Below are 27,125 nucleotides of genomic sequence, written 5' to 3'. Positions count from 1 at the left end.
GGGGATCTCATAGAAACATATAAGATTCTGACGGGACAGGACAGGTTAGATGCAGGTAGAATGTTCCCGATGTTGGGGATGTCCAGAACCAGGGGCCACAGTCTTAGGATAAGGGGTAGGCCATTTAGGACTGAGATGAGGAGAAACTTCTTCACTCAGAGAGTTGTTAGCCAGTTCATTGCATATATTCAAGAGGGAGTTAGATATGGCCCTTATGGCTAAGGGGATCAAGGGATGTGGAGAGAAAGCAGGAAAGGGGTACTGAGGGAATGATCAGCCATAATCTTATTGAATGTTGGTGGAGGCTCGAAGGGCCGAATGGCCTACTCCTGCACCTATTTTCTGTGTTTCTATCTGTTGCAGATGCATCTGTCCATGACAGCTTTGGTAGCTGCGACCATCACACAGTCTTTGTGGTGATGAAGTCCCATCTTTACACTGAGGACACCCTTCGTTATCTTCTGTGGCACTACCACCAGGCAAATGGGATAGATTCAGAACAGATCTAGCAGCTCAAAACTGGGGCATCTATGAGGTGCTGTGGGCCAGCAGCAGCAGCAGAATTGTATTCCACCACAATCTATAACCTCATGGCCTGGCACTCACTCTGTGATTACCATCAAGCCAGGGGACCAACCGTGTTCAATAAGGAGTGTAGAAGAGAATGCAGGAGCAGCACCAGACTTACCTAAAAATGAGGTGCAACCTGGTGAAGCTGCAACACAGGACTACATGCATGCTAAACAGCGGAGGCAGCATGGTATAGCCAAGGCAAAATGATCCCACATTTAACCGATCAGATCAAAGCTCTGCAGTCCTGCCACATCCAGTCGTGAATGGTTGTGGACCATTCAACAACTAATAGGAGCAGGAGACTCCGTAAATGTCCCCATCCTCAATGATGGTGGAGCCCAGCACGAATGCAAAACATAAGGCTGAAACGTGTGCAAACATCTTCAGCCAGAATTGCCGAGTGGATGATCCATAGTGGCCTCCTCCTGAGGTCCCCACCATCACAGAAAGCCAGTCTTCAGCCAATTTGATTCACTCCATGTGATATCAAGAAATGGCTGAGAGCACGAGATACAGCAAAGTTTTATGGGCCCTGACAACATACTGGCTGTCGTGCTGAAGACTTGTGCCCCAGAACTAGCTGCACCTCTAGTCAAGCTGTTCCAGTACAGCTACAGCACTGGCATCTATCGTCAATGTGGAAAACTGCCCAGATATGTCCTGTCCACAAAAAGCAGGACAAGTCCAATCCATCCAACTACACCCCATCAGTCTATTCTCAATCATCAGCAAATTGACGGAAGGTGTCATTGACAGTGATAACAAGTGGCACTTACTCACCAATAATTTGCTCATCAGTGCTTAGTTTAGTTCCGCCAGGACCACTCGGCTCCAGACCTCACCACATGGAAATATAGAAACATAGAAATAGGTGCAGGAGCATGCCATTCAGCCTTCAAGCCTGCAACACCATTCAATATGATCATGGCTGATCATACACTTCAGTACCCCACTCCTGCCTTCTCTCTATACCCCCTGATCCATTTAGCCATAAGGGCCACATCTAACTCCCTTTTGAATATATCCAACGAACTGGAGTCAACAACTTTATGTGGTAGAAAATTCCACAGGTTCACAATTCTCTGGGTGAAAAAGTTTCTTCTCATCTCGGACCTAGATGGCTTACCCCTTATCCTTAGACTGTGATCTCTGCTTCTGGACTTCCCCAACATCGGGAACATTCTTCCTGCATCTAACTTGTCCAATCCCGCCAGAATTTTATATGCTTCGATGAGATTCCCTCTCATTCTTCTAAATTCCAGTGAATGTAAGCCTAGTCGATCCAGTTTTTCTTCATATGTCAGTCCTGCCATCCTTGGAATCAGTCTGGTGAATCTTCGCTGCACTCCCTCAATAGCAAGAATGTCCTTCCTCAGATTAGGAGACCAAAACTGCACACAATACTCAAGGTGTGGTCACACCAAGGCCTTGTACAACTGCAGTAAGACCTCCTGCTCCTATACTCAAATATTCTCGTTATGAAGGCCAACATACCATTTGCTTTCTTTACTGCCTGCTGTACCTGCATGCCTACTTTCAATGACTGATATACCATGACACCCAGGTCTCATTGCAACTCCCCTTTTACTAATCTGTCACCATTCAGATAATAATCTGCCTTCCTGTTTTTGCCACCAAAGTGGATAACTCACATTTATCCACATTATACTGCAGCTGCCATGCATTTGCCCACTCACCTAACCTGTCCAAGTCACCCTGAAGCCTCTTAGCATCCTCTTCACAGCTCACACTGCCACCCAGCTTTGCGTCATCTGTAAACCTGGAGATATTACATTCAATTCCTTCGTCTAAATCATTTATATTGTAAATAGCTGGAGTCCCAGCACTGAACCTTGCAGTACCCCACTAGTCACTGCCTGCCATTCTGAAAACGACCTGTTTATTCACACTCTTTGCTTCCTATCTGCCAACCAGTTCTCTATCCATGTCAATACATTACCCTCAATACCATGTGCCTTAATTTTGCACACTAATCTCTTGTGTGGGACCTTGTCAAAAGCCTTTTGAAAGTCCAAATATACCACATCTACTGGTTCTCCCTCATCCACTCTACGAGTTACATCCTCAAAAAATTCTAGAAGATTTGTCAAGCATGATTTCCTTTTCATAAATCCATGCTGACTTGGACCGATCCTGTCACTGTTTTCCAAATGCACTGCAATTACATCTTTAATAATTGATTCCAGCATTTGCCCCAGTACTGATGTCAGGCTAACCGGTCTATAATTCCCTGTTTTCTCTCTCTCCCTCCTTTTTTAAAAAGTGGGGTTACATTAGCTACCCTCCAATCCATAGGAACTGATCCAGAGTCCATGATATGTTGGAAAATGACCATCAATGCCTCTACTATTTCTAGGGCCACTTCCTTAAGTACTCTGGGATGCAGATTATCAGGCCGTGGGCATTTATCGGCCTTCAGTCCCTTCAATTTCCCTAACACCATTTCCTGACTAATAAGGAGTCCCCTCAGTTCAACCTTCTCGCTAGACCCTCTGTCCCCTAGTATTTTTGGGAGGTTATTCGTGTCTTCATAGTGAAGACAGAACCAAAGTATTAGTTCAATAGGTCCGCCATTTCCTTATTCCTTATTATGAATTCACCTGATTCTGACTGCAAGGGCCTTCACTAATCTTTTTCTCTTCACATATCTACAGAAGCTTTTGAAGTCAGTTTTAATATTCCCTGCAAGCTTCCTCTCATACTCTATTTCCCCCCTCCTAATTAAACCCTTCGACCTCCTCTGCTGAATTCTAAATTTCTCCCAGTCCTCAGGTTTGCTGCTTTTTCTGGCCAATTTATATGCCTCTTCCTTGGATTTAACACTATCCCTAATTTTCCTTGTTAGCCACGGTTGAGCCACTTTCCACGTTTTATTTTTGCGCCGACAGGGATATACAATTGTTGTAGTTCATCCATGTGATTTTTAAATGTCTGCAATTGCCTATCTACTGTCAACCCTTTAAGTATCATTCTCCAGTCTATCCTAGCCAATTCACATCTCATACCATCGAAGTTACCTTTCTTTAAGTTCAGGACCCTAGTCTCTGAATTAACTGTGTCACTCTCCATCTTAATGAAGAATTCTACCATATTATGGTCACTCTTTCCCAAGGGGCCTCACATGACCAGATTGCTAATTAATCCTCTCTCATTACACAAGACCCAGTCTAGGATGGCCAGCTCTCCAGTTGGTTCCTCGACATATTACAGCCTTGGTCCAAACATGGACAAAACAGCTGAATTCCAGAGGTGAGGTGAGCGTAACTGCCCTTGACATCAAAGCAGCATTTGACCGAGTATGGCATCAAGGAACCCTAGTAAAATTGAAGTCAATGGGAATCAGGGGAAAAACTCTCCATGGACTGGAGTCATACCTAGCACAAAGGAAGATGGTTGCGGTTGTTGGAGGTCAATCGTCACAGCCCCAGCACATCACTGCAGGAGTTCCTCAGGGCAGTGTCCTAGGCCCAACCATCTTCAGCTGCTTCATCATAAGGTCAGAAGTCGGATGTTCGTTGATGACCGCACAGTGTTCAGTGCCATTATCAATTCCTCAGATAATGAAGCAGATCATGCCCGCATCCAGCAACACCTGGAGGACATTCAGGCTTGGGCTGATAAGTGGCAAGTAACATTCGCACTACACAATGCCAGGCAATTACTATCTCCAACAAGCGAGAGTCTAACCACCACCCCTTGACTTTCAATGGCATTACCATCACCAAATCCCCCAACTATGAACATCCTGGGGGTCACCATTGACCAGAAGCTTAACTGGACCAGCAAAATAAATAATGTGGCCACAAGAGCAGGTCAGAGGCTGGGTATTCTGTGGTGAGTGTCTCCCCTCCTGACTGCCCCATTGACGATAGATGCCAGTGTTGTAGCTGTACTGGAACAGCTTGGCTAGAGGCACAACTAGTTCTAGAGTATCAGTCTTCAGCATGGCAGCCAGGATGTTGTCGGGGACCATAGACTTTGCTGTATCTAATGCGCTCAGCCGTTTCTTGATATCACGTGGACTGAATTGAATTGGCTGAAGACTGGCTTTCTGTGATGGTGGGGACCTCAGGAGGAGGCCAATATGGATCATCCACTCAGCACTTCTGGCTGAAGATGTTTGCACACGTTTCAACCTTGACTTTTGCACTCATGTGCTGGGCTCCACCATCATTGAGTATGGGGACATTCATGGAGCCTCCTGCTAGTGTCTAGAAGGCACAAATCAGGAATGTGATGGAATACTCTCCACATGCCAGGATGAGTACAACTCCAACAACACTCAAGAAGCTCAACATCATCCAGGACAAAGCAGCCCGCTTGATTGGCACTCCATTCACCACCATAAACATTCATTCCCTCCATCACTGGTGCACCGTGGTTGCAGTGTGTACCATCTGCAAGATGCACTGCAGCAACTCGTCACGGCTTCTTCAGCAGCACCTCCTAAACCTGTGACCTCTACCACCTAGAAGGACAAGGGCAACAGGTGCATGGGAACACCATCACCTGCAAGTCCCCCTCCAAGTTACTCACCATCCTGACTTGGAAATATATCGCCGTTCCTTCATCGTCACTGGGTCGAAATCCTTGAACTCACTCCATAACAGCACTGTGGGGGTACCTTCACCACATGGGCTGCAGCAGTTCAAGAAGGCAGCTTACCACCACCTTCTTGAGGGCAATTACAGGTGGGCAATAAATGGGTAGGAGGTACTATGGGAGTAAGGGGTAGGGAATGCATGAGTAATGGGAGAAGGGATGGGAAGGGAGCTGCTGAGGATTGTTGGTCCCATTTTTCCTACAATGCATTCTGGAGCGCTTGTTGGTTACTTTCCACATCACAACATGCCATGCTATCCACCCAATCCCACCGAACAGTTGGAAGAATCATAGAATCATAGAAATTTAGAGCATGGAAGGCCATTTTGGCTCATCGTATCTGCACTGGCCAACCAAGAGTTATCCAGCCTAATCCCACTTTCCAGCTCTTGGTCCGTAGCACTGTAGGTTTTGGCACTTTAAGAGCACATCAAAATATCTTTTAAATGTGGTGAGGGTTTCTGCCTCTACCACCATTTCAGGCAGTGAGTTCTAGACCTCTACCACCCTCTGGGTGAAGAAATTTCCCCTCATATCTCCTCTGAACCTCCCCGCCGCCCCCAATTACTTTCAATCTATGCCCTCTGGTTGTTGACCCATCTGCCAAGGGAAACAGGTCCTTCCTATCCAGTCTACCTAAGCCCCTCATAATGTTATACACCTTAATCCAGTCTCCCCTTAGCTTCTTCTTTTCCAAAGAAAACACAGCCAGCATCTCCAATCCTTCCTCATAGTCAAAATTCGCCAGTCCAGGCAACATTCTTGTAAATCTTCTCCTCAGTGCAATCACATCTTTCTTGTAATGTGGTGACCAGAAATGCATACAGCACTCCAGCTGTGGTCTAACCAGCATTTTATACAGTTCAAGCATAACCTCCTTGTTCTTGTATACCATGCCTCGACTAATAAAGTCAAGTATTCAATATGACTTCTTAACCACTTTATCTATCTGGCCTGCTACCTTCAGGGATCTGTGGGCATGCACTCCAAGGTCCCTTTGTTCCTCTACACTTCTCAATGTCATACCATTTAACGTATATTTCCTTGCTTTGTTAGACCTCCCCAAATGCAATACCTTACACTTATCCAGATTGAATTCCATTTGCCACTGTTCTGCCCACCTGACCAGTACATTGATATCTTCCTGCAGTCTGCAGCATTATTCTTCATTATTAGCCACACAGCCTATTTTAGTGTAATCTGCAAACTTCTTAATTGTACCCCCAACATTTAAGTCCAAGTCATTGATATATACCACAAAAAGCAAAGGACCCAGCACTGAGTCCTACCGAACCCCACTGGATACAGCCTTCCAGTCACATAAACACCCATCAACCATTACCCTTCGCTTCCTGCTTCCGAGCCAATTTTGGATCCAACTTGCCACTTTGCCCTGGATCCCATGGGCTATTATTTTTGTGACCAGTCTGCCATGTGGGACCTTATCCAAAGCTTTTCTAAAATCCATATACAGTACTTCATACACACTTCCCTCATCGCCCTCCTGGCTATCTCCCTGAAAAATTCAATCAAGTTCATCAGACATGACCTTTCCTTGACAAATCCATGCTGACTGTCCTTGATTATTCCATGTCTTTCCAAATGAAGATTTATCCTGTCCCTCAGGATTTTTTCCAATAATTTTCCTACCACCGAGGTTAGGCTGACTGGCCTGTAATTATTTGGTCAATCCCTTTTTAAACAAAGGTACAACATTAGCAGTCCTCCAGTCCTCTGGCACCACACCTGTAGCCGGAGAGGATTGGAAAATGGTCAGAGCCTCTGCTATTTCCTCTTTTGCTTCTCTTAGTAGATAAACAGACAGAAAAGAACAGAGATTGAGAAGCAAAAAAGAATTATGGAGAAGAGCAGAGCAAGTGGAGGGAGAAAGGTCACCAGAACGACAACAGAGATAAGTCAGAGAGACCATCTTCTCCCACTGTCTGCAACCCTGAGAGATCCATTGGTACTAATATAAAAGTGATTTCTGTCAAATCTTCAAGCTCTCAGCTCCATCTTGTGACCACTTTCCACTCAAAACCCGAGATCCAAATAATGCCATTATTGTCACTTGCTATATATTGGCTCAGAGGTAGCGTGAGTTCAAGCCCCCCTACAGAGAGTTTGAACACGTAATCTAAGCTGACGCCAGACGGCACTGAGCGATTGCTGCACTTTTGGAAGTGCCACCTTTCAGATGAGATGTTGAGCCGAGACGCCACCTGGCCTCCAAATAAAGTGAATATAAAAACAGCAGGGGAACTGCCTTGACTAATATTTGCCCTGACTATAATATTTATCCTTCAATCAACAGATTATCTGGTTAGTTATCTCACTGCTATTTGTGGGATCTTGCTGTGTGCACGCGGATTGCTATGTGTCCTAGATTACAACAGTAGCTCCAATTCAAAAGTGGCTTCATTCAGAACAACTTCCCTACTAATTTTCAAATACTGCTGTGGGATCCTTTACATCTCCTTTACATTCGAGGCCAGATGGGGTCTGAGTTTAACATCTCATCTGAAAGGTGGCACTTCCTGACATTCAGCTGCGAGAGCTGCATCGGAGCAGGCCGGGGAGCGGAAGGAGCAGCGTGGCAGCATACCACTCCAGGGAGCAGCACGTGCTGGAGCAAGAGAGCAACGGCAGTAAAAAGGGATGTCACCAAGGTCCAGGTCGGTGATTGGAGCGTGGACAGGTACATCAGGAGCGGTGAGATCGGGGCGAAGGAGCGGCGAGAGATTGTAGAGGAACGTGATCGGGGCCCAGGAGAGGCGTGAGTTCGGGGCCCAGAAGAGGCGAGGGCCCAGGGGCAGCACGGGCCAGCCCACACTGTGATACGTGTGCACACTCCGTCCGTGCAGCAGAGCTGGTCTCCAGTCGTCTTGGTTAATCCTTCCCACGACCAAGACCTAGCTTTGTCAAGCCCGTGTGGTGGCTGGTGTGCAACGGCCACCACATATTAAAAAAAATCCATGCACAGGCATCTTCCACCCTTCTAGATTTAGTTCGGACATGGAATATTAGGTCCTTCATCGAAACACCTGTGAACTTTTTGACTTGGAAGCAAGTCATCCTCGATTCCAGGGTCTGCCTATGATGATGATAAATTAAAGTTCGTACTTAATATTTCAGAAACTTTTGCTTGAAAAGTCTTGAGCATGGCTGGATTTGATCTGCACCGAAGCAAAACACTGCCGATTCTGTTATTTGAAATTTCCTCAGCAGGTCAGGCAGCCGAGGAAGGGTCTGCATCTGAAACATGCTCTTATCTGTTTCTCTCTGCACAAGATGCAGTCCGACCTGTTGGGTGCTTGCAGCATTTTCTGTTCGGGGTTAGAGTTCCTATCTTTGCCGGTTCGGTTTTCCACTAAAACAAATAAAACCTCTGGATGGACACACCTGAAGGGAGGTGTTTAACTGTTTCTATGGCAATGTGACCAAGAGAGTGCTCCCTCCCTCGTTGTGTTACAGAATATAAATAACCATGTCACCTGCTGGTGAATCATCAAAAAGTTTTATTTTTGTGCAAGCCCCCAGGAAAGAAACAAAGAAATGAAGGAAGAGGCGATTCATTTCTTGGTGGTGTTTGTGACTACAACTGTACTGGGCACAGCGGGGAATGTCATCGTCCTGTTCGCGTTCGTCAGCAACGCGGTCAAACACAAACGCTTCCCTCCGCTGGACAGAGTGATGGTGAACAAAACTCTGGTCAATCTGCTGCTGTGCTTCTATCAGGGCATCCCGCGGGTGCTGATGTTCTACGGGGTGGAGCTGTTCGAGGAGACGGGCTGCATCATCCTGGTCTACCTCAGCTCCTCGCTCAGGTCGATCAGTGTCTGGTCAGTTGCCAACCTCAGTGTCCTGCACTTGGTCAAGATCAGGCGGCCCAACTGCGCGCTGGCCAGCTACATCCGCGGCCACCAGAGCAGGTACGTCAACCTGACCATCGGCGCCCTGTGGGCCACCAGCTTCGCCTTCTACATCCCCTGCACCTTGGACAAAATCGCGCGGATCTCACAGCGGAGCGGCAACCACTCGACCAGATACATGCCCAGCTCCAGCTGCAGCGGCCTGACCGCCAGCCCGGCTTCGGACGTGGTAGCCGACATTTCGGTCAGCCTGGACCTGGTGGCCATGATCTCGGTGGTGCTTTTGAACGGCCTGGTCATCCAGCTTCTCTGCAAGCACCAGAGGAGAGTGGGGGCGGCAGGGCAAGGCTTGAATTCCGGCAGCAAGTCCCCGCTGCAGGCCACCCGGATCCTGGTCTCTTTGCTCTGCATCTACGTGACTTGTTGGATCTCCAACGACATAGTCTGGGTGATGCAGATCGCAAAAATAGCCCCCGATCAAGCTCAGAGCCAGATTCTGACATACACCTCCAGCTTTATTTCCTCTCTCTACTACTCGGCCAGCTCGTACGTCCTGGTTTTTGGACACAAGAACGTTAAAGATGTGTTCAGTCCAGTCTGCAAGCGTCTGAAACAGAGGAAATCCACCCACTTTCAAGATGTGGAAATATAGTTGGAAGAGCGGGCGTTATAATCCAAACCACTAGCAGGGTAACCAGCCCGAGGCAATAGACAATGAACAGTTTGTGCCGAGCTATCAATGTGGGTAAGGATGAACATTGCGGCTTATTGTGGTCAGCTATGTGGAATTGGTAATAAAGTAACTGGAAATAGCCATTCTACAATACAATAGGTGATTCTGCTTGAATCAATGATGCAGCACAGAAGGACACCATTCGGCCCACCCCCTGCTCTTTTCCCATAGCTCTGTAAAAAAAAAATCCTTCAATTATTTATTATTTTGTCTTTTGAATATTACCATTGAATCTGCTTCCACCACCTTTTCAGGCAGTGCATTCCAGATCACAACTCGCTGCGTTAAAAAATGTTTCATCCTGTTGCCTCTAGTTCTTTTGACAATCACCTTAAATCTGTGTCCTCTGGTTACCGACCCCTCTGCCACTTAAAACAGCTTCTCCTTACTTTATGATTTTGAACACCTCTATCAGATCTCCTCTTTACCTTCTCTATTCTAAGAAAAACACCCCCAGCTTCTCCAGTCTCTCCACATAATTGAAGTCCATCATCCCTGATACCATTCTAGTAAATCTCTTCTGCATCCTCTCTATGGCTTTGACATCCTTCCTAAAGTGTGGTGCCCAGAATTGAGCACGATACTCCAGCTGAGGCTTAACCTAACGGTTTAGCATAACTTCCTTGCTTTTGTACTCTATGCCTCTATTAATAAAGCCAAGGATCCCATATACTATTTTTAACAGCCTTCTCAATGCCACGTTCAAATATTTGTGCACATACACCCCCAGATCTCTCTGTTCCTGCTTCTCCTTTAACATTTTACCATTTAGTTCAAATTACCTCTCCTCATTCTATCTACCCAAACTATTACTTCTCACTTCTCTGCGTTAGATTTCATCCGCCACGTGTCTGCCCATTTCACCAGTCTGCCTATGTCCTCCTGAAGTCTGTTACTATCCTTCTCATTGTTTACTACATTTCTGAGTTTGGGTGTCATCTGCAAATTTTGAAATTATGCTCTGTATACCCAAATTTATGTCATTAATATATATCAAAAAGAGCAGTGCCCTAATACTGACCCACTGGGGAACACCACTGAATACTTCCCTCCAGTCTGAAAAACAACTGTTCATCACTGCTCTCTGCTTTTTATTCCTTAGCCAATTTTATATTCATGCTGCCACTGTCCCTTTAATCGCATGGGCTTTAATTTAGCTTTGTCAAATGCCTTTTGAAAGTCAATATACATTACATCAACCTCATTATCCTCATCAACCCTGTCCGTTAATTCATCAAAGAACTCAATCAAGTTAATCAAACATGATTTGCCTTTAACAAATATGTACTGACTTTTCTTTATTAGCCCATACTTTTCCAAATGTTAATTAACTTTGTCTTGGATTATTGACGCTAAACGATTCCCCCACCACTGACGTTAGGCTGACTGGCCTGTAATTGCTGGGTTTTTTGAACTGTCTTCATTTATAATGGGCTGGTTTAAAGATCAACTTGTTGCAATTTTAAATCTTAAGCAGGGCTTGAATCTGCTTCATCAAAATGATGAGTAAAGTCCTCAACCACAAAAGACCACATAGTAAAATGACTTTCAGTGGATTAAGGGCACGGTTATACTATTATTTTTAACTTGCTGCAAAGTGATAGTATTGGAGTAGCTGAACTGCTAGTTGGAGGTTGAACGATGCAGTCTGGGGCTGATTCTGCAATCTGAGCTGTTTAGCAAGGCTCCATGTCAGAATCAAAGCCTGGCAAAATGACTTCTTATAAATCAGAAGTCCAGGCTCACTCCTTCCACCACATGAAGAGGTAGCCTCAAACCACTTTAATTTGTTCACCACATGGAGTATAACGACTTGGAAGAAGGGACTGAGTATAACCTAGCCAAGTTTGCTGCTGATACAAAGATGGGAGGAAAAGCAATGTGTGAGGAGGACACAAAAAATCTGCAATAGGACATAGACAGGTTAAGTGAGTGGGCAAAAATTGGGCAGATAGAGTATAATGTTGGAAAGTGTGAGCTCATGCACTTTGGCAGAAAAAATCAAAGTGCAAGTTATTATTAAATGGAGAAAGTACAGCGGGACCTAGGGGTACTTGTGTGTGAAACACAAAGGGGATGGAGTATAAAAGCAGGGGAGTCTTGCTACAGCTATATAAGGTATTGGTGAGGCCACACCTGGAATACTGTGTGCAGTTTTGGTTTTCATATTTACGAAAGGATATACTTGCTTTGGAGGCAGTTCAGAGAAGGTTCACTAGGTTGATTCCAGGGATGAGGGGGTTGACTTATGAGAAAAGGTTGAGTAGGTTGGGCCTCTACTCATTGGAATTCAGAAGAATGAGAGGTGATCTTATCGAAACGTATAAGATTATGAGGGGGCTTGACAAGGTGGATGCAGAGAGGATGTTTCCACTGATGGGGGAGACTAAAACTAGAGGGCATGATCTTAGATTAAGGGGCCGCCCATTTAAAACAGAGATGAGGAGAAATTTCTTCTCCCAGATGGTTGTTAATCTGTGGAATTTGCTGCCTCAGAGAGCTGTGAAAGCTGGGACATTGAATAAATTTAAGACAGAAATAGGCAGCTTCTTAAACGATAAGGGGATAAGGGGTTATGGGGAGTGGGCGGGGCAGTGGAGCTGAGTCCATGATCAGATCAGACATGATCTTATTTAGTGGCGGAGCAGGCTCGAGGGGCCTATGGCTTACTCCTGCTCCTATTTCTTATGTTCTTATGTTCTTATTGTGGTGCCAAACCAGCTCCCTTGGACTTCCTGGACAATATATATTCATGCAGCATGTTGAGACTCTCAGTACATTTAAAATTGAATGGGCAGGAGTGGGGCTCTGGGGCAGAGCTTTCTCCTAGTCCTGAGAATTTGATTTGCAACCAGGCAACATAAATCACATCCTTCCAGATTGGATTTGATTCTATAGCAACCAATATCAGACTGTTAGCTACAGCACAAATGCATCCTTCATCATTCCAACAAATAATACAACATATACAGGATTTTTTCTTAATCAGCTATGAAATTACTTATATCTCCTGTCACTGAGATTACATTGTTAGTGTACATTGTTACACCACACTCTGTTGTTCTTTTATTCTCCCTTAACTTCACTCAATGTACCGTCACCTACTCTAACTGCTTCTTTCTCAGAACCTCAAAACCATGAAACTCCATAGCTCCCTCAGTCTTCCCTTTCTCTTGTAAAATATCTGCTTTCAAAACCCAAACTTGGTGACATCTAACTGCTGCTGATTCTTGAATTATACTGCTCGTTCCAGCCTTGATAGTGCTCTGGACTATAGTCCTTGACCTTCCACATTGGTTTTTCAATTAAAAACGATGGTTATTTAATATCTTATAACTATTTTACAGCCTGAAGTAGTCAGCTTTTTATGCCTTCATTGAGCAGCATTAACTCTTTCTGACACTGAAAATGAACTTTTAACAATTGTGGAGTCTCATCCCTTCAGATTTTAATTATTGTTCTAGATTTTTTTAAAGTAGTGTTTCCTTCTGTCTCTTTTATCTCTCTCTTAATCCAATATTTCTTTAACTCTCTTTAAATCACTTTATGTACTTGAATTCACTATTCTAACTTATACTTGTGGTTTAGACTCTGCGCTGCTTATTAACAATTCTTCACTCTGATTGGTTAAGGGGATGCACAGTTCACACAGGTCTCAGATCCCCTGTAGAAGGTGTTGCGCTTTTTCAATAGTTGGCCAACAGGAACTTCTATTGCAAAATCCCAAAGAAAGTCGGCACTTTTCACTCGCCGCTGACTACAACATCTAGTCTATTGAGTAGTCCACATAACATTTGCACCACACAAATGCCAGGGAATGACCATCACCAGCAAGACAGAGCCTAAACACCCCATCTTGACATTCAATTGCATTACCATCGCCGAATCCCCCAACATCAACATCCGGGACTCACCATTGACAAGAATCTTAAGGTGACCAGCCACAGAAATACCATGGCTGCTAGAGCAGGTCAGCGGTTGGGTATTCTGGGATGAGTGCCTCACCTTCTGACTCCCCAAAGCCTCTCTATCACCTAAAAGGTACAAGTCAGGAGTGTGATGGCATACTTTCCACTTGCCTGGGAGCTTGACACCATCCAGGGCAAAACAGTCTGCTTGATCAGCACACCATCCACTAGCTTAAACATATACGCCCTCCACCACTAGCATACTGTGGCTACAGTGTACTATCTTCAGGATGGATTGCAGCAACTCGCCAAAGCTTCTTCGACAGCACCTCCTAAACCGACACCATTAAGAAGGTCAAGGGCAGCAGATGCATGTGAACACCATCACCTTCAAGTCCTCCTCCAAGTCACACACCATCCCAACTTGGACATATATCATTGTTTCTTTATTGTCACTGGGTCAAAATCCTGGAACAGCTTAAGTAAGAGCATTGTGGGTGTATATTTACCTCACAGACTGCAACGGTTCAAGAAGAAGGACCCACACCTTCTCAATGGCGAACTAGGGATGGGCAATAAATGCTGGGCTTGCCAGTGATGCCCATATCTGGAGAATGAATTTTTAAAAGTAACAGAACAAATATTAAATAACATTGAACTGAAAGATGCTTTCATCACAAAATATGCAGATCTCAGATACAAAATTATTTTCTTTTGTTAAATTATATACAAGCTGATTAATCTAAGTCACATACTATCAGGACCTTGGCCAAGATGGACATCCACAGGTCCAGGTTGCATACGGCTCATGGGGTGGTCACTTTGATTGCCTACCTCTCTTCTGCAGTGTTGTCTGCACCCGGGTGGCTCTGGATGAAGGAGCAGGTGGTGTCCAATTGAGGTACCGCTCGTGGTACACTTGAGGTGTCCTTGCATGACCAGTGGGCACCACAGGAACTGGAGTGTTTAGTGGGCACAGGCAATAATATTATTATTTAATTTATAGGTTTCCTTTGTTTTATGATCTAATTTTCTATTAGTTGTGCCCCTTTAAAAGGGGGAGCTTTAGTTTGGTGACTCGGGAGTTTATTAAGAAAAGGCACACTATCGTGACATAATTTATATATGTACAATACTGCTAATGTGTATTTCCTGCTTATATGAGTTACTTTTCTATTACAATTCACTGAATAGTGGAAATATAGATTTTGATTTAAGCTTTTGACAGGTTTGTTACATTTGAGAAGTATAATATACATTTTGCTCAGCTAATGTGTGGAAGTTTAATTGCTTCCTGAACAGGACACTCTCATCAGCACTGTACATTTGCTTAAGGATTAGTGATCTATCACCATTAGAGCTTACATAACAACCAGCAAATGAGACTGAAAGCTCAGGAGTTCCCACAAAGTCACAAATGAGCTCTAATCATTTTTTTAAGTGCAGGTATTTATATTACACAACTTGTCATAACATTCTATTTTCTTGTTAATGCTTGTTAGCCTAGCAATTACATTGTGGAATATGATCATATGCATCTACTTTATCTGATATTTTAACAGAATGACAGGAGGTTGAATGCTACATGAGTATGAGCCCAGAACTCACTGACCTTCGGTCCAGGACTCAAATGTGCCATCCAACCTATATACATGTGTAATGATGTAAATAATAATAATATTTGGATAAGCCATATGATCAAAATCTCAGTTGTTATTATATATACCAAGTGTAGTGATGTGATTGTAATGAAAAAGAAAGACTTGGATTTATATAGCGCTTTTCACGACCACCGGTCATCTCAAAGCATTTTACAGCCAATGAAGTACTTTTGAAATGTGGTCACCGTTGTAATGTAGGAAAGTTGCATTTACATGTTCAACTCTGTGAAATGGTACTACAAAGTAACTCTATTACAGGTTGAACCTCCCTTATCCGGAACCCTCGGGACCTGGCCTGTCCTGGATAAGGGATTTTTCCGGACGAGGGGTGGTCACGTTAAATTGGATGGTACAGGTACTGAGCAAGGGGATATCGGGGCCGGCTGGCTTGGGGCTGGGAGTGCAGCAGAGAGATCATGAGGGGGCGGTGGGGGGGGGGGAGGGGGTGCAGTGTGGATTGCGGGGTCAGGCCATCGATTACGGGAGACGGCAGCGAGGAAGGACTTCAATTTGTTCAATTTGTTCATGTTAGAGTTCTGCGCATGCGCCACCCGATGGCCGGGAATGGTTCCGGATGAGGGGTGGTTCCAGATAACGGAGTTTCTGATAAGGGAGGTTCAACCTGTATAATGTGATGTTTGAGCAACTCAAAATTTTCACATCATGTATTTGAGAGAATAAACATTACTTATTTAAATTCTCATGATCATTTGATGATTTGTAAACATAAATCCATGCGATAGAAAGGGTAAGCCCTAAAATGGAAATAATGTAAAGTCCTGGTCGAGGACAGTCACAGCTCACTAATGTTTGGTCCAAAATAACTCTTTTGTCAAAACAACAGGTGAATGCTTGTTTGTTTTTTTCAAAGTTAAACAACCTGGATGGCACATTTGAGTCCTGGACCGAAGGTCAGTGAGTTCTGGGCTCATACTCATGTAGCATTCAACCTCCTGTCATTCTGTTAAAATATCAGATAAAGTAGATGCATATGATCATATTCCACAATGTAATTGCTAGGCTAACAAGCATTAACAAGAAAATAGAATGTTATGACAAGTTGTGTAATATAAATACTTGCACTTAAAAAAATGATTAGAGCTCATGTGTGACTTTGTGGGAACTCCTGAGCTTTCAGTCTCATTTGCTGGTTGTTATTGATCACTAATCCTTAAGCAAAGTTAAACAACCTGCTAATGAAATTGTGGGAACACCTGGCTTTGAAACAGGCAATTTCTGAGAATGTCTCTTTCATTAGCAAGTCTTTTATGGACAGAAACAGGCAGTTTTCATTAAAAGAGCAATTTCACCCTCTCTGTTGCATTTCATTTACAGTTCCATTCTCATGTGTCAAAGTATAATGCATATTTTATTGACCTACCCTATTGAAAGCAGAGTTAACCATCGCTTACTGTGCCATTCTGCCTGAAATTTGCCATTTCCTCGTCGGTACCCAGCACATTTTTTCCAAGTCCCTTTGGGCCGCCACCAATTTCTCAAGTGTGTGCCCTTCTTTCAGTTGCCTCTGGCTGCACTGTCCCATGATGCCGCACAAAAATAACAAATGCAAAGGTGGACAATTCAATTTCCACCAAGCCAAGAAAGAGTCAATAAGAGACTTTCCGCAACTGATTCACGTCACTGTAACACTGTGCTACATCTGTTCGTGAGCTCATTATACACAATACACTGCTGAGCAAATACACTTTTGGAACAAATCACTGTATTTCCTGCCTATTGAAGCTGCTTTCAAATAACAGAACATGTAAGTAAATGGAAAGCGTGGAATTAAACCTCCCAATGGTTTGCATTGATCAAAAGCTAGTTAAAGCTTCAGGGGTACCGAGCCTTGATTGGAGTTTACGTTTTCTGCACCGGCAGGCTCAACGCATTCTCTATGAATTAATAATAGCACAACAACAATCCCTTCGAGTAAAATCTTCTGCTCTTGCCAATCGCATAAAAAGGTAAAATATCCCGTTGACACACTTCAGGGCCTTTATACAGTTTTCTATTCATTATTGTGCAATTAATTTTTACTGTACTGATATTTGTAAATGTCTAAATGTGGAGCTCTAGCCTCTAGATACAAAATGTAACATTATTAGCTTGTAATAGTTTGATTTCAACCAGCATTGCCTGTGTCATTTCTTTCCCAAACCATAATTCACATATAAAGAGAGATTCTCTACCCCAGTGGGCTGTGGAGGCTCAGTCTTCGAGTACATTCAAGACAGAGATGGATGGATTTTTGGATATTAAGAGAATCAAGGGATATGGAGATAGTGCAGGAAAGTGGAATTGAAGTAGAAGATCAGCCATGATCTCAGTGAATGGCAGAGCAGGCTCGAGGGGCCAAATGGTCTACTTCTGCTCCTAATTCTTTTATTCTTATGTTCAACATCTTTCACAATCTGCATAATGCAGAGCATCATTGTCAGTGATTGAAAAGCAATGCATTATAATAAACACAGGAGTTGTGTAGCAAAGAATAAAGACTAGAATAGCATACCAAATATTGAATAATGGATACTGGGAGTTATACAACATGCTAATCTAATTGAGGGGGCCATACATTGTGAGATGTTGAATGGATTATAAAAGAGCAAACACATTAGGGATGAGTGGCTTATGCAGAATAAGCTACCAAATGATACAAATTGCTTAACTCCCAGGCACTGCATAAGTGAATGAGTTATAACAGGTGTACCACATAATTTTTTATAATTCACTATTCCCTAATGTGTACTTATTTGTACAACATTTCACTCATTCTTCCTTTATTTAAATACATTTTGGCTTTGTTTCTGCTGATTGTGGACAGGTTGTACCAGCATGGTTTTACTCAGAGGCTTTAGAGTGATTCACATTGTGTGAAGCAGCCCAAAATTGTCACAAAAAAGGTGAGAAATAAGTCACCTTACAAAACATGCTTTGCGATCATGAAACATTTTTAAATAGATTGCATGTCTAGAGCATGTGGTTTGTGAATCAATCCATTGGTTTACAGTAGAACCTTAATTATCCACAATCTAATTATTCAACTTCCTGATTACCCACTAAAAGTCCTACCATTTTGGTAGGAAGAATGAGGAAAGGCAATATAAACTAAATGATATTTTAAAGGGGGGACGTGGGCAGGAACAGAGGGTCCTGGGGTTGTACGTACACAACACTTTGAAGGTGACAGGACAAGTTGAGAAGGTTGTTAAAAAAAAGCATACGGGATCCTTGGCTTTATAAACAGTGGACTACAGTACAAAAGCAAGGAAGTTATGGTCACCCTTTATGAATCAGTGGTTAGGCCGCAGCTGGAGTATTGTGTTGAATTCTCGGCATCACACTTTAGGACGAATGTCAAGGCCTTGGAGAGGGTGCAGAGGAGATTTACTAGAATGGTACCAGGAATGAGGGACACCAGTTATGTGGAGAGGCTAGGGAAGCTGGAGTTGTTCTCTTTAGAGAAGAGTAAGTTAAGGGGAGATTTAATAGAGGTGTTCAAAATCACGAAGGCTTTTGATAAGAGTAATTGAGGAGAAACTTTCCAGTGGCAGAAGGGTCAGTAACTAGAGGACACAGCTTTAAGGTGATTACCAAAACAATCAGAGGTGAGTTGAAGACAATTTTTTTTTATGCAGAGAGTTCTGATTTGGAATGCACTGCCTGAAAGAGTGGTGGAAGCAGATTCAATAATAACTTTCAAAAGTGAATTGGATAAACACTTAAAGGGGAAAAATTGGCAGGGCTATGGGGAAAGAGCAGGCAAGTGGGACCAATTGGATAGCTCATTCAAAGAGCCGGCACAAGCACAATAGGCCGATTGGCCTCCTTCCATGGTGCGTCATTCTATGATCCTGTCTATGATTCTAATGTTCACGGGATAGACCTTATGTGACAGGTCACGCAGCTTGCTAACACCAATTGTCGGATATTGATCAATGTCACAGCTCAAGAAAGATTATATCCAGTTCATTGATTTGTATTGTACTTATCTGTACCGAGGATATTGCTGTACTATACATACAAAGCCAAATTTATATATACTTTTTAAAATGCAATTTTAGTTAACAGTAGGTATCTGTTCTTCTGCCAACTGTCACTGCGCTCATTCGATATCAATTATTGTACAAGAACATTACAAATTATTGATGCGTTCCCCACAGCTTTATCAAAAAATAATTTGCAGTTAATTTTGAGAAAATACCCTCTCTGGTATGCATTATGTACATTGAAACATATATGCTTGACAAGGTGGATGCAGAGAGGATGTTTCCACTAATAGGGGAGACTAGAACTAGAGGGCATAATCTTAGAATAAGGGGCCGCACATTTAAAACAGAGATGAGGAGAAATTTCTTCTCTCAGAGAGTTGTAAATCTGTGGAATTCGCTGCCTCAGAGAGTTGTGGAAGCTGGGACATTGAATAAATTTAAGACAGAAATAGACAGTTTCTTAAGCGATAAGGGTTATGGGGAGTGGGCAGGGAAGTGGAACTGAGTCCATGATCGGATCAGCCATGATCGTATTAAATGGCGGAGCAGGCTAGAGGGGCCGTATGGCCTACTCCTGCTCCTATTTCTTATGTTCTTATGTTCTTATGCCTATAAGATTCAAAAAAGTACACAAAGCTTACAATTTCAAGTAAAGCTAAAAAGTAAAGAACTGTAAATGCTGAAAATCTGAAATAAAATCATAAATTGCCAGAAAACACAGCAGGTCCATCAGAATCTGAAATACAATGGCAGCTGCATCCCTTTTATAGAATCATAGACATTTATGGCACAGAAGGAGGCCATTTGGTCCATCATGCCTGTGCCGGCTGAAAAAGAGCTACCCAACCTAATCTCACTTTCCAGCCCTTATGACACTTCAGGTGCATATCCAGGTACTTTTTAAATGTGACGCGGGTTTCTGCCTCTACCACCCTTTCAGGCAATGCGTTTCATACCCCCACCACCCTCTGGGTGAAAAAAAGTTCTCAACTCCGCTCTAATCCTTCTACCAGTTACTTTAAATCTATGCCCTCTGGTTATTGACCCTCTGCTAAGGGAAATAGGTCCTTCCTATCCACTCTATCTTGGCTCCGCATAATTTTATACACCGCAATAAGGCCTCATCTGTTCCAAAGCAAATAACCCCAGCCTATCCAATCTTTCCTCAACTTTATACAACTGACCAAAACAAAAGGGGATGGGAAAAGGGGATCAAGGACACCTGACAAAACTCACAGGGTACATGTTACAACGCTGGACACTAGAGGCTGGATTGTCAGTCTACTGCCGCCCCTTTTAGCACCCCAGACATTCGGTGTCGGTATCGACTGGGTGCGGAACATCACCGCCCGGAAGTGGCGAGCCGGTGTGCAACGTCCCTGGTTGCGACACTAGCTCGAATTTTGGCTGCCGCCCGACCCTTAGCTCCCCGTAGCATGCTCTGAGGGGAACGCCTGTGGTAGCAGGCATTCCAAGCTGTAGAGGCCGCAGTGAGGTACGTAATGCCGACCTCAGGTAAGTGTGATTATTTAAAAACATTTTTTTTTTCGCGATTTATGTTGTGGTGGCATGAGCTGTGCATTAGGAATGTATTTGGCTTTTTTTTTTCAGTCTCCCGCCCACTTCCGCCCAGGCCTCTCTAGAGTGCTCCGAGGCCGGCTGTTTAGCTCTGGATTTTCCCTTGCTCAGCCGGCCTAGCGCCCTAAAAGAGGCGTGCAAGGCCTCCCTTAGCGCCCCGCTCCAAACTCCGGGCCCAGCTGATGAATTGTACAGCAGCAGGCGCAAATCATTTGCCGCTCTGCCCCGGACACCGCTCTAACTGAGGCGCGACCAAATTTCTCCCCCATGGTGTATTATGCTCTGTCTATTTATTTTAAAGGACGGAAAATCATGGAGGGAACCAAACAGCCAAATTCCCAACACCTGTTCTTAGCTGGCAAAGATCTGCACTGGGCGTGTGAGTATGGAAATTAAACCATCACAAATCAATTATGCTAACCAATGTTACAAAGAAGTAAGTAATGGGTTCAATAGCTTGTGTCTAAAGGGACTAAAATTGGAAAATGTGCTGAATATATGTCAGATGATAAGACGAATGCACTTGGCTCTCTGTCTTTCATGGAAAGTAGCCTGTGGAGTACAGTTGTCTAAGCTCACACATGAAGAAGGACCACTTAGCTGAGCTATCAGAGGGCAGTTGCTGCCTGTGTAACTCTGCCACAGTAACAGTCTGTCTTCATGAGATGAGAAGAGAGAAGTGGTAAAAACTGACATCTCCATTCCTGCTTCTTTGGGTTATCAGGTAACAATGTACAAGCGGCAACTGAATCTGTTATTATCAGTTATTTACAAAACTGATAAACGCAGTCAGGTGAAGAAGAAATGCTGGCACAACCTGCCTGTAAGTTTCCCTGATGTCTACCATTGCTGACTGTAACCCATCACGTGCTATGAAGCTGTTAACAGTGAGAACAGAGGCAGAAATACATACACTCCAAAGTCTTCAAGTAGCTCCGTGATATAAACATGGCATAACTAAATCTCTTTGAACTGAAGCAATCAGTGCAATATTTTTAGCAGCATACTCCATTTCTAAGCATATTTATAAATGAGTTAATAATGGGTTGCTGCAGTACTTTAGTAAATGCATAATGAGCCACCAAAATACAGTGCTGCGGCATTAAATTAAAAGGCTTTATTGATTTTAATTACGGCAGATACTTACTTCCCCTAAGGAGATTAATTTGTTTGTGCTTTTATTATTTAGGGATAGTATTTTCTAAACTTTTACTTTTCAGTACCTGATGTAAGTAATAGAACGAAAGAACTTGTATTTATCTCGTGCCTTTTCATCAACGTAGGATGTTCCAAACCGATTCTCAGCCACTGTTAAAAAGATAATTAAATCAGCTCCTTGAAGAAAGATGGGACCAATATCATAGTTTCAATGGGGACTGGGGTTAGAGATGTAATTAAAATTATTTTAAGAGGCAGGAGATTTAATTCTTAATGTATTTCTTAAAGGGATATGATAGCCACATTAGTAATTGGTCCTGTCCAGATTTGTTTCATAAGTGTTACATTTGGGGTGAAAATTAGGGAAAAGATTTTATGTTACATTTTCTAGGTGAAAGTTTTTAAAAATTCCTCCAAGGATGTGGATGTCGCTGGCAAGGCCAGAATTTATTTCCCATTCTTAATTGTCATTGAGAAGTTGGTGATGAGCCGCCTTCTTGAACTGCTGCAGTCCGTGTGGTGAAGGTACATCCACAGTGCTGTTAAGGAGAGAGTTCCAGGATTTTGACCCAGCGACGATGAAGGAACAGCAATATATTTCCAAGTCAGGATGGTGTGTAACTTGGAGGTGAACTTGCAAGTGATGGTGTTCCCATGAGCCTGCTGCCCTTGTCCTTCTAAGTGATAGAGGTCGCGGGTTTGGGAGGTGTTGCCGAAGAAGCCTTGACGAGTTGCTGCAGATGTTACATACTGCAGCCACGGTGCGCCTGTTGTGGAGGAAGTGAATGTTTAAGTTGGTGGATGGAGTGCCAATCAAGCGGGCTGCTTTGTCCTGGATGGTGTCGAGTTTCTTGAGTGATGTTGGAACTGCACTCATCCAGGCAAGTGCAGAGTATTCCATCACACTCCTGACATGTGCCTTGTAGATGGTGGAAAGGCTTTGGGGAGTCAGGAAGTGAGACACTTGGCGCAGAATACCCAGTGTCTGACCTGCTCTTGTTGCCATAGTATTTATGTGGCTGTTCAAGTTAAGTTTCTGGTCAATGAGGTCCCTCAGGATATTGATGTTTGGGGGTAGTTAGACTCATGCTTGTTGAAGATAGTCATTGCCTGGCACTTGTGTGACGTGATTGTTACTTGCCACTTATCAGCCCAAGCCTGAATGTCATTCAGGTCTTGCTAACATGTGGACATGGACTGCTTCATTTTCTGGGGAGTTGCAAATGGAACTGAACACTGCAATCATCAGCTAACATCCCCACTTCTGACCTTATGATGGAAGGAAGGTCATTGATGAAGCAGCTGAAGATGGTTGGGCCGAGGACATTGCCCTGAGGAACTCCTGCAGCGATGTCCTTGACTAGGATGACCGGCCTCCAACAACCAGAACCATCTTCCTTTGTGCTAGGTATGACTCCAGCCAGTGGAGAGTTTTCCCCCTGATTCCCATTGACTTCAATTTTACTGGCGCTCCTTGATGCCACATTCGGTCAAATGCTGCCTTGATGTCAACGGTAGTCACTCTCAACTCACTTCTGAAATTCAGCTCTTTTGTCTATGTTTGGACCAAGGCTGGAGCCAAGTGTTCTTGGCGGAACCCAAACTGAGCATCAGTGCAGGTTATTGGTGAGTAAGTGTGACTTGGTAGCACTGTCGACGACATCTTCCATCACTTTGCTGATGATTGAGAGTAGACTGATGGGGAGGTAATTGCCCGGATTGGATTTGTCCTGCTTTTTGTGGACAGGACATACCTGGGCAGTTTACCACATTGTCAGGTAGATGCCAGTGTTGCGGCTGGACTGGAACAGCTTGGCTAGAGGCGCGGTTAGTTCTGGAGCACAAGTTTTCAGCACAACAGCCAGGATATTGTCGGGGCCCACAGCCTTTGCTGTATCCAGTGCGCTGAGCCATTTCTTGATATCATGGGTTGGATGCTCTTTTTTATTTATGACTGATGCTGCTCCTGCCATGCTCTTCTACACTCCTGATTGAACCAGGGTTGGTCCCTGGCTTGATGGTAATGGTAGAGTGAGAGATATTCTGGGCCATGAGGTTACAGATTGTGCTGGAATACAATTCTGCTGCTGCTGATGGCCCTCATGGATGCCCAGTTTTAAGCTGCTAGATCTGTTCTGAATCTACACCATTTAGCACAGTGGTAGTGCCACACAGCATGATGGAGGGTGTCCTCAGTGTGAAGACGGGAGTTCATCTCTACAATGTCTGTGCTGTGGTCATTATGTTCAGAATAAATTCACAGGACTATATCGCAAGCTCAAACTGTTGTGACCTTGGTTTCTTTATTAAGACTCCAGAGTGAGGAAGCAGCATGGTGAATCACTTTTTATACCTGCTTGCCCCAGGGTGCCGAGGTGACCCTTAGGTCTCCCACAGGTGTGCCCCCTAGTGGCAAGTCTTACATTTGGGTAAGGACTACATACATACATAACATCACTCCCCCTCCTCCCCAAAGTCTTATTGTGCAAGTTGTTTGCAAATTGAGACGATCTGGCGCCCCGCGCCCCCGGGTTGATCGCCTGGGTTGAAGTCCTGATATGCTGGGTTCATCCTCGTGGTTGACGGCAAAGTTGATCGTGTTAGTGGGTCGCTGGGGGCCAGGTCCTTTCACAGTGGTTCCTGGTTATCTGTAGGTCTTGTCCAAATGCTTTACTCATTAGTCCGGTACATGGTTTCACAATCAAACGCTCCATTTTCATCACATACACTCCATTCCCCTCCTTGGCTATGGCAGTGCTAGCGGCCCAACTGGGGCCCTGAACATGGTCTACATCACTTATTCTGATGTCGCGTGGAGGGGCCGTGCAATTATGGTGCATTCTCTGCTGATGGCATACGGAAGGCTTAGAAACATAAAAACATAGAAAATAGGTGCAGGAGCAGGCCATTCAGCCCTTCTAGCCTGCACCGCCATTCAATGAGTTCATGGCTGAACATGAAACTTCAGTACCCCATTCCTGCTTTCTCGCCATACCCCTTGATCCCCCGAGTAGTAAGGACTTCATCTAACTCCCTTTTGAATATATTTAGTGAATTCGCCTCAACTACTTTCTGTGGTAGAGAATTCCACAGGTTCACCACTCTCTGGGTGAAGAAGTTTCTCCTCATCTTGGTCCTAAATGGCTTACCCCTTATCCTTAGACTGTGACCCCTGGTTCCCCAACATTGGGAACATTCTTCCTGCATCTAACCTGTCTAAACCGTCAGAATTTTAAACGTTTCTATGAGGTCCCCTCTCATTCTTCTGAACTCCAGTGAATACAAGCCCAGTTGATCCAGTCTTTCTTGATAGGTCAGTCCCACCATCCCGGGAATCAGTCTGGTGAATCTTCGCTGCACTCCCTCAATAGCAAGAATGTCCTTCCTCAAGTTAGGAGACCAAAACTGTACACAATACTCCAGGTGTGGCCTCACCAAGGCCCTGTACAACTGTAGCAACACCTCCCTGCCCCTGTACTCAAATCCCCTCGCTATGAAGGCCAACATGCCATTTGCTTTCTTAACCGCCTGCTGTACCTGCATGCCAACCTTCAATGACTGATGTACCATGACACCCAGGTCCCGTTGCACCTTCCCTTTTCCTAATCTGTCCCCATTCAGATAATAGTCTGTCTCTCTGTTTTTACCACCAAAGTGGATAACCTCACATTTATCCACATTATGCTTCATCTGAGTGATTCTGTCTGGTGACTGCGTAGCACCCAGGGTAGCTGGGTCTGTAGGGAGTCTACCGTGACAAACTTGGTGCTAGGTTTAGTGATTTGGGCTGCCTGCTCCGGGCTATTGTCGCTGACCCTGAGGTCTAGCAAGCCCACGATGGCCGCTAATCTGAGGAAGGACGTTCTTGCTATTGAGGGAGTGCAACCAAGGTTCACCAGACTGAGTTCCGGGATGGCAGGACTGACATATGAGGAGAGACTGGATCGACTGGGCCTGTATTCACTGGAGTTTAGAAGGATGAGAGGCGATCTCATGAAACATGTAAAATTCTGACGAGACTGGACAGGTTAGATGCAGGAAGAATGTTCCCGATGTTGGGGAAATCCAGAACACGGGGACATAGTCTAAGGATAAGGGGTAAGCCATTTAGGACTGAGATGAGGAGAAACTTCTTCATCCAGAGAGTTGTTAACCTGTGGAATTCCCAACCTCAGAGAGTTGTAGATGCCATTTTATTGGATATATTCAAGAGGGAGTTAGATATAGCCCTTACGGCTAAAGGGATCAAGGGGTATGGAGAGAAAGCAGGAAAGGGGTACTGAGGTGAATGATTAGCCATGATTTTATTGAATGGTGGTGCAGGCTCGAAGGGCCAAATGGCCTACTCCTGCACCTATTTTCTATGTTTCTATGCAATGGCCTTGAGACTTTCGGTAGTGGTGGGAGGCCTGGTGGTCCCCGTGGACATTCGGCCGTAGTATGGGGGCCCCGGACTGTAAGGAGTGGTGGTCCCGAGGTCAGGTTCATCGCTGACTAACCTGAGCGGTTCGAATCGCTGCCACTCCCTTGGGTTCGAGACTCTGGATTTATTTGGGAGATGTGATAAAGTGCAAAGGACAACTGGTTTGCTGTAAAATAACTTTGATTTTATTAAAGACAAGAAAATACAATGTCAAAACTTATAATCACTCTATAATCACTCTAATAAAGAACAATACATTACACATTCAAAGGGGGGTACAGTAAAATTACACCTCCCACCTACAATACCCAGTTCTAGCTAGGTTAGACTCCAGGGCAGGCAAGGAATATGCTTACCAATCCTTTCTGGTCAGTTAGCGGTAGTTCGCGATTTTGGGGTTCGTTGGATTCTGTAGGTTCTGCTTGCCATACCTCGAACGTCGGAGAAGACTTCTTACAGCGCAATCTTTAGTTGGGTTGAGTCCGCTGATGCGGTAAGGCGCATTTTGGATCTATGGGGTAAGTACCCGGTTTTCTTCGTTAGAAATAGATTTAAAGTCTCTTTAGGTAATATTTTCACCTATTGGTAGTCAGGCCTTAGATTG

General features: G+C 44.2%; 1 protein-coding gene across 1 annotated transcript; it reads left to right on the top strand.

Moving 5' to 3' along the window:
* Positions 1-8,751: 8,751 nt before the first annotated feature.
* On the top strand, positions 8,752-9,720 carry LOC139228546 (olfactory receptor class A-like protein 1). The gene has a single exon (XM_070859647.1). It carries the CDS (start codon positions 8,752-8,754, stop codon positions 9,718-9,720), a length of 969 nt encoding a protein of 322 aa, XP_070715748.1.
* The last annotated feature ends 17,405 nt before the right edge of the window (positions 9,721-27,125 follow it).

Source organism: Pristiophorus japonicus, chromosome 2, assembly GCF_044704955.1.
Source record: "Pristiophorus japonicus isolate sPriJap1 chromosome 2, sPriJap1.hap1, whole genome shotgun sequence".
Lineage (NCBI taxonomy): Eukaryota > Metazoa > Chordata > Chondrichthyes > Pristiophoridae > Pristiophorus > Pristiophorus japonicus.
This window is presented reverse-complemented; position numbering and strand designations above follow the sequence as displayed.

Excerpts from the sequence above, each read along its gene's own strand:
- LOC139228546 (XM_070859647.1), top strand. The coding sequence starts at position 8,752 with ATGAAGGAAGAGGCGATTCATTTCTTGGTGGTGTTTGTGACTACAACT.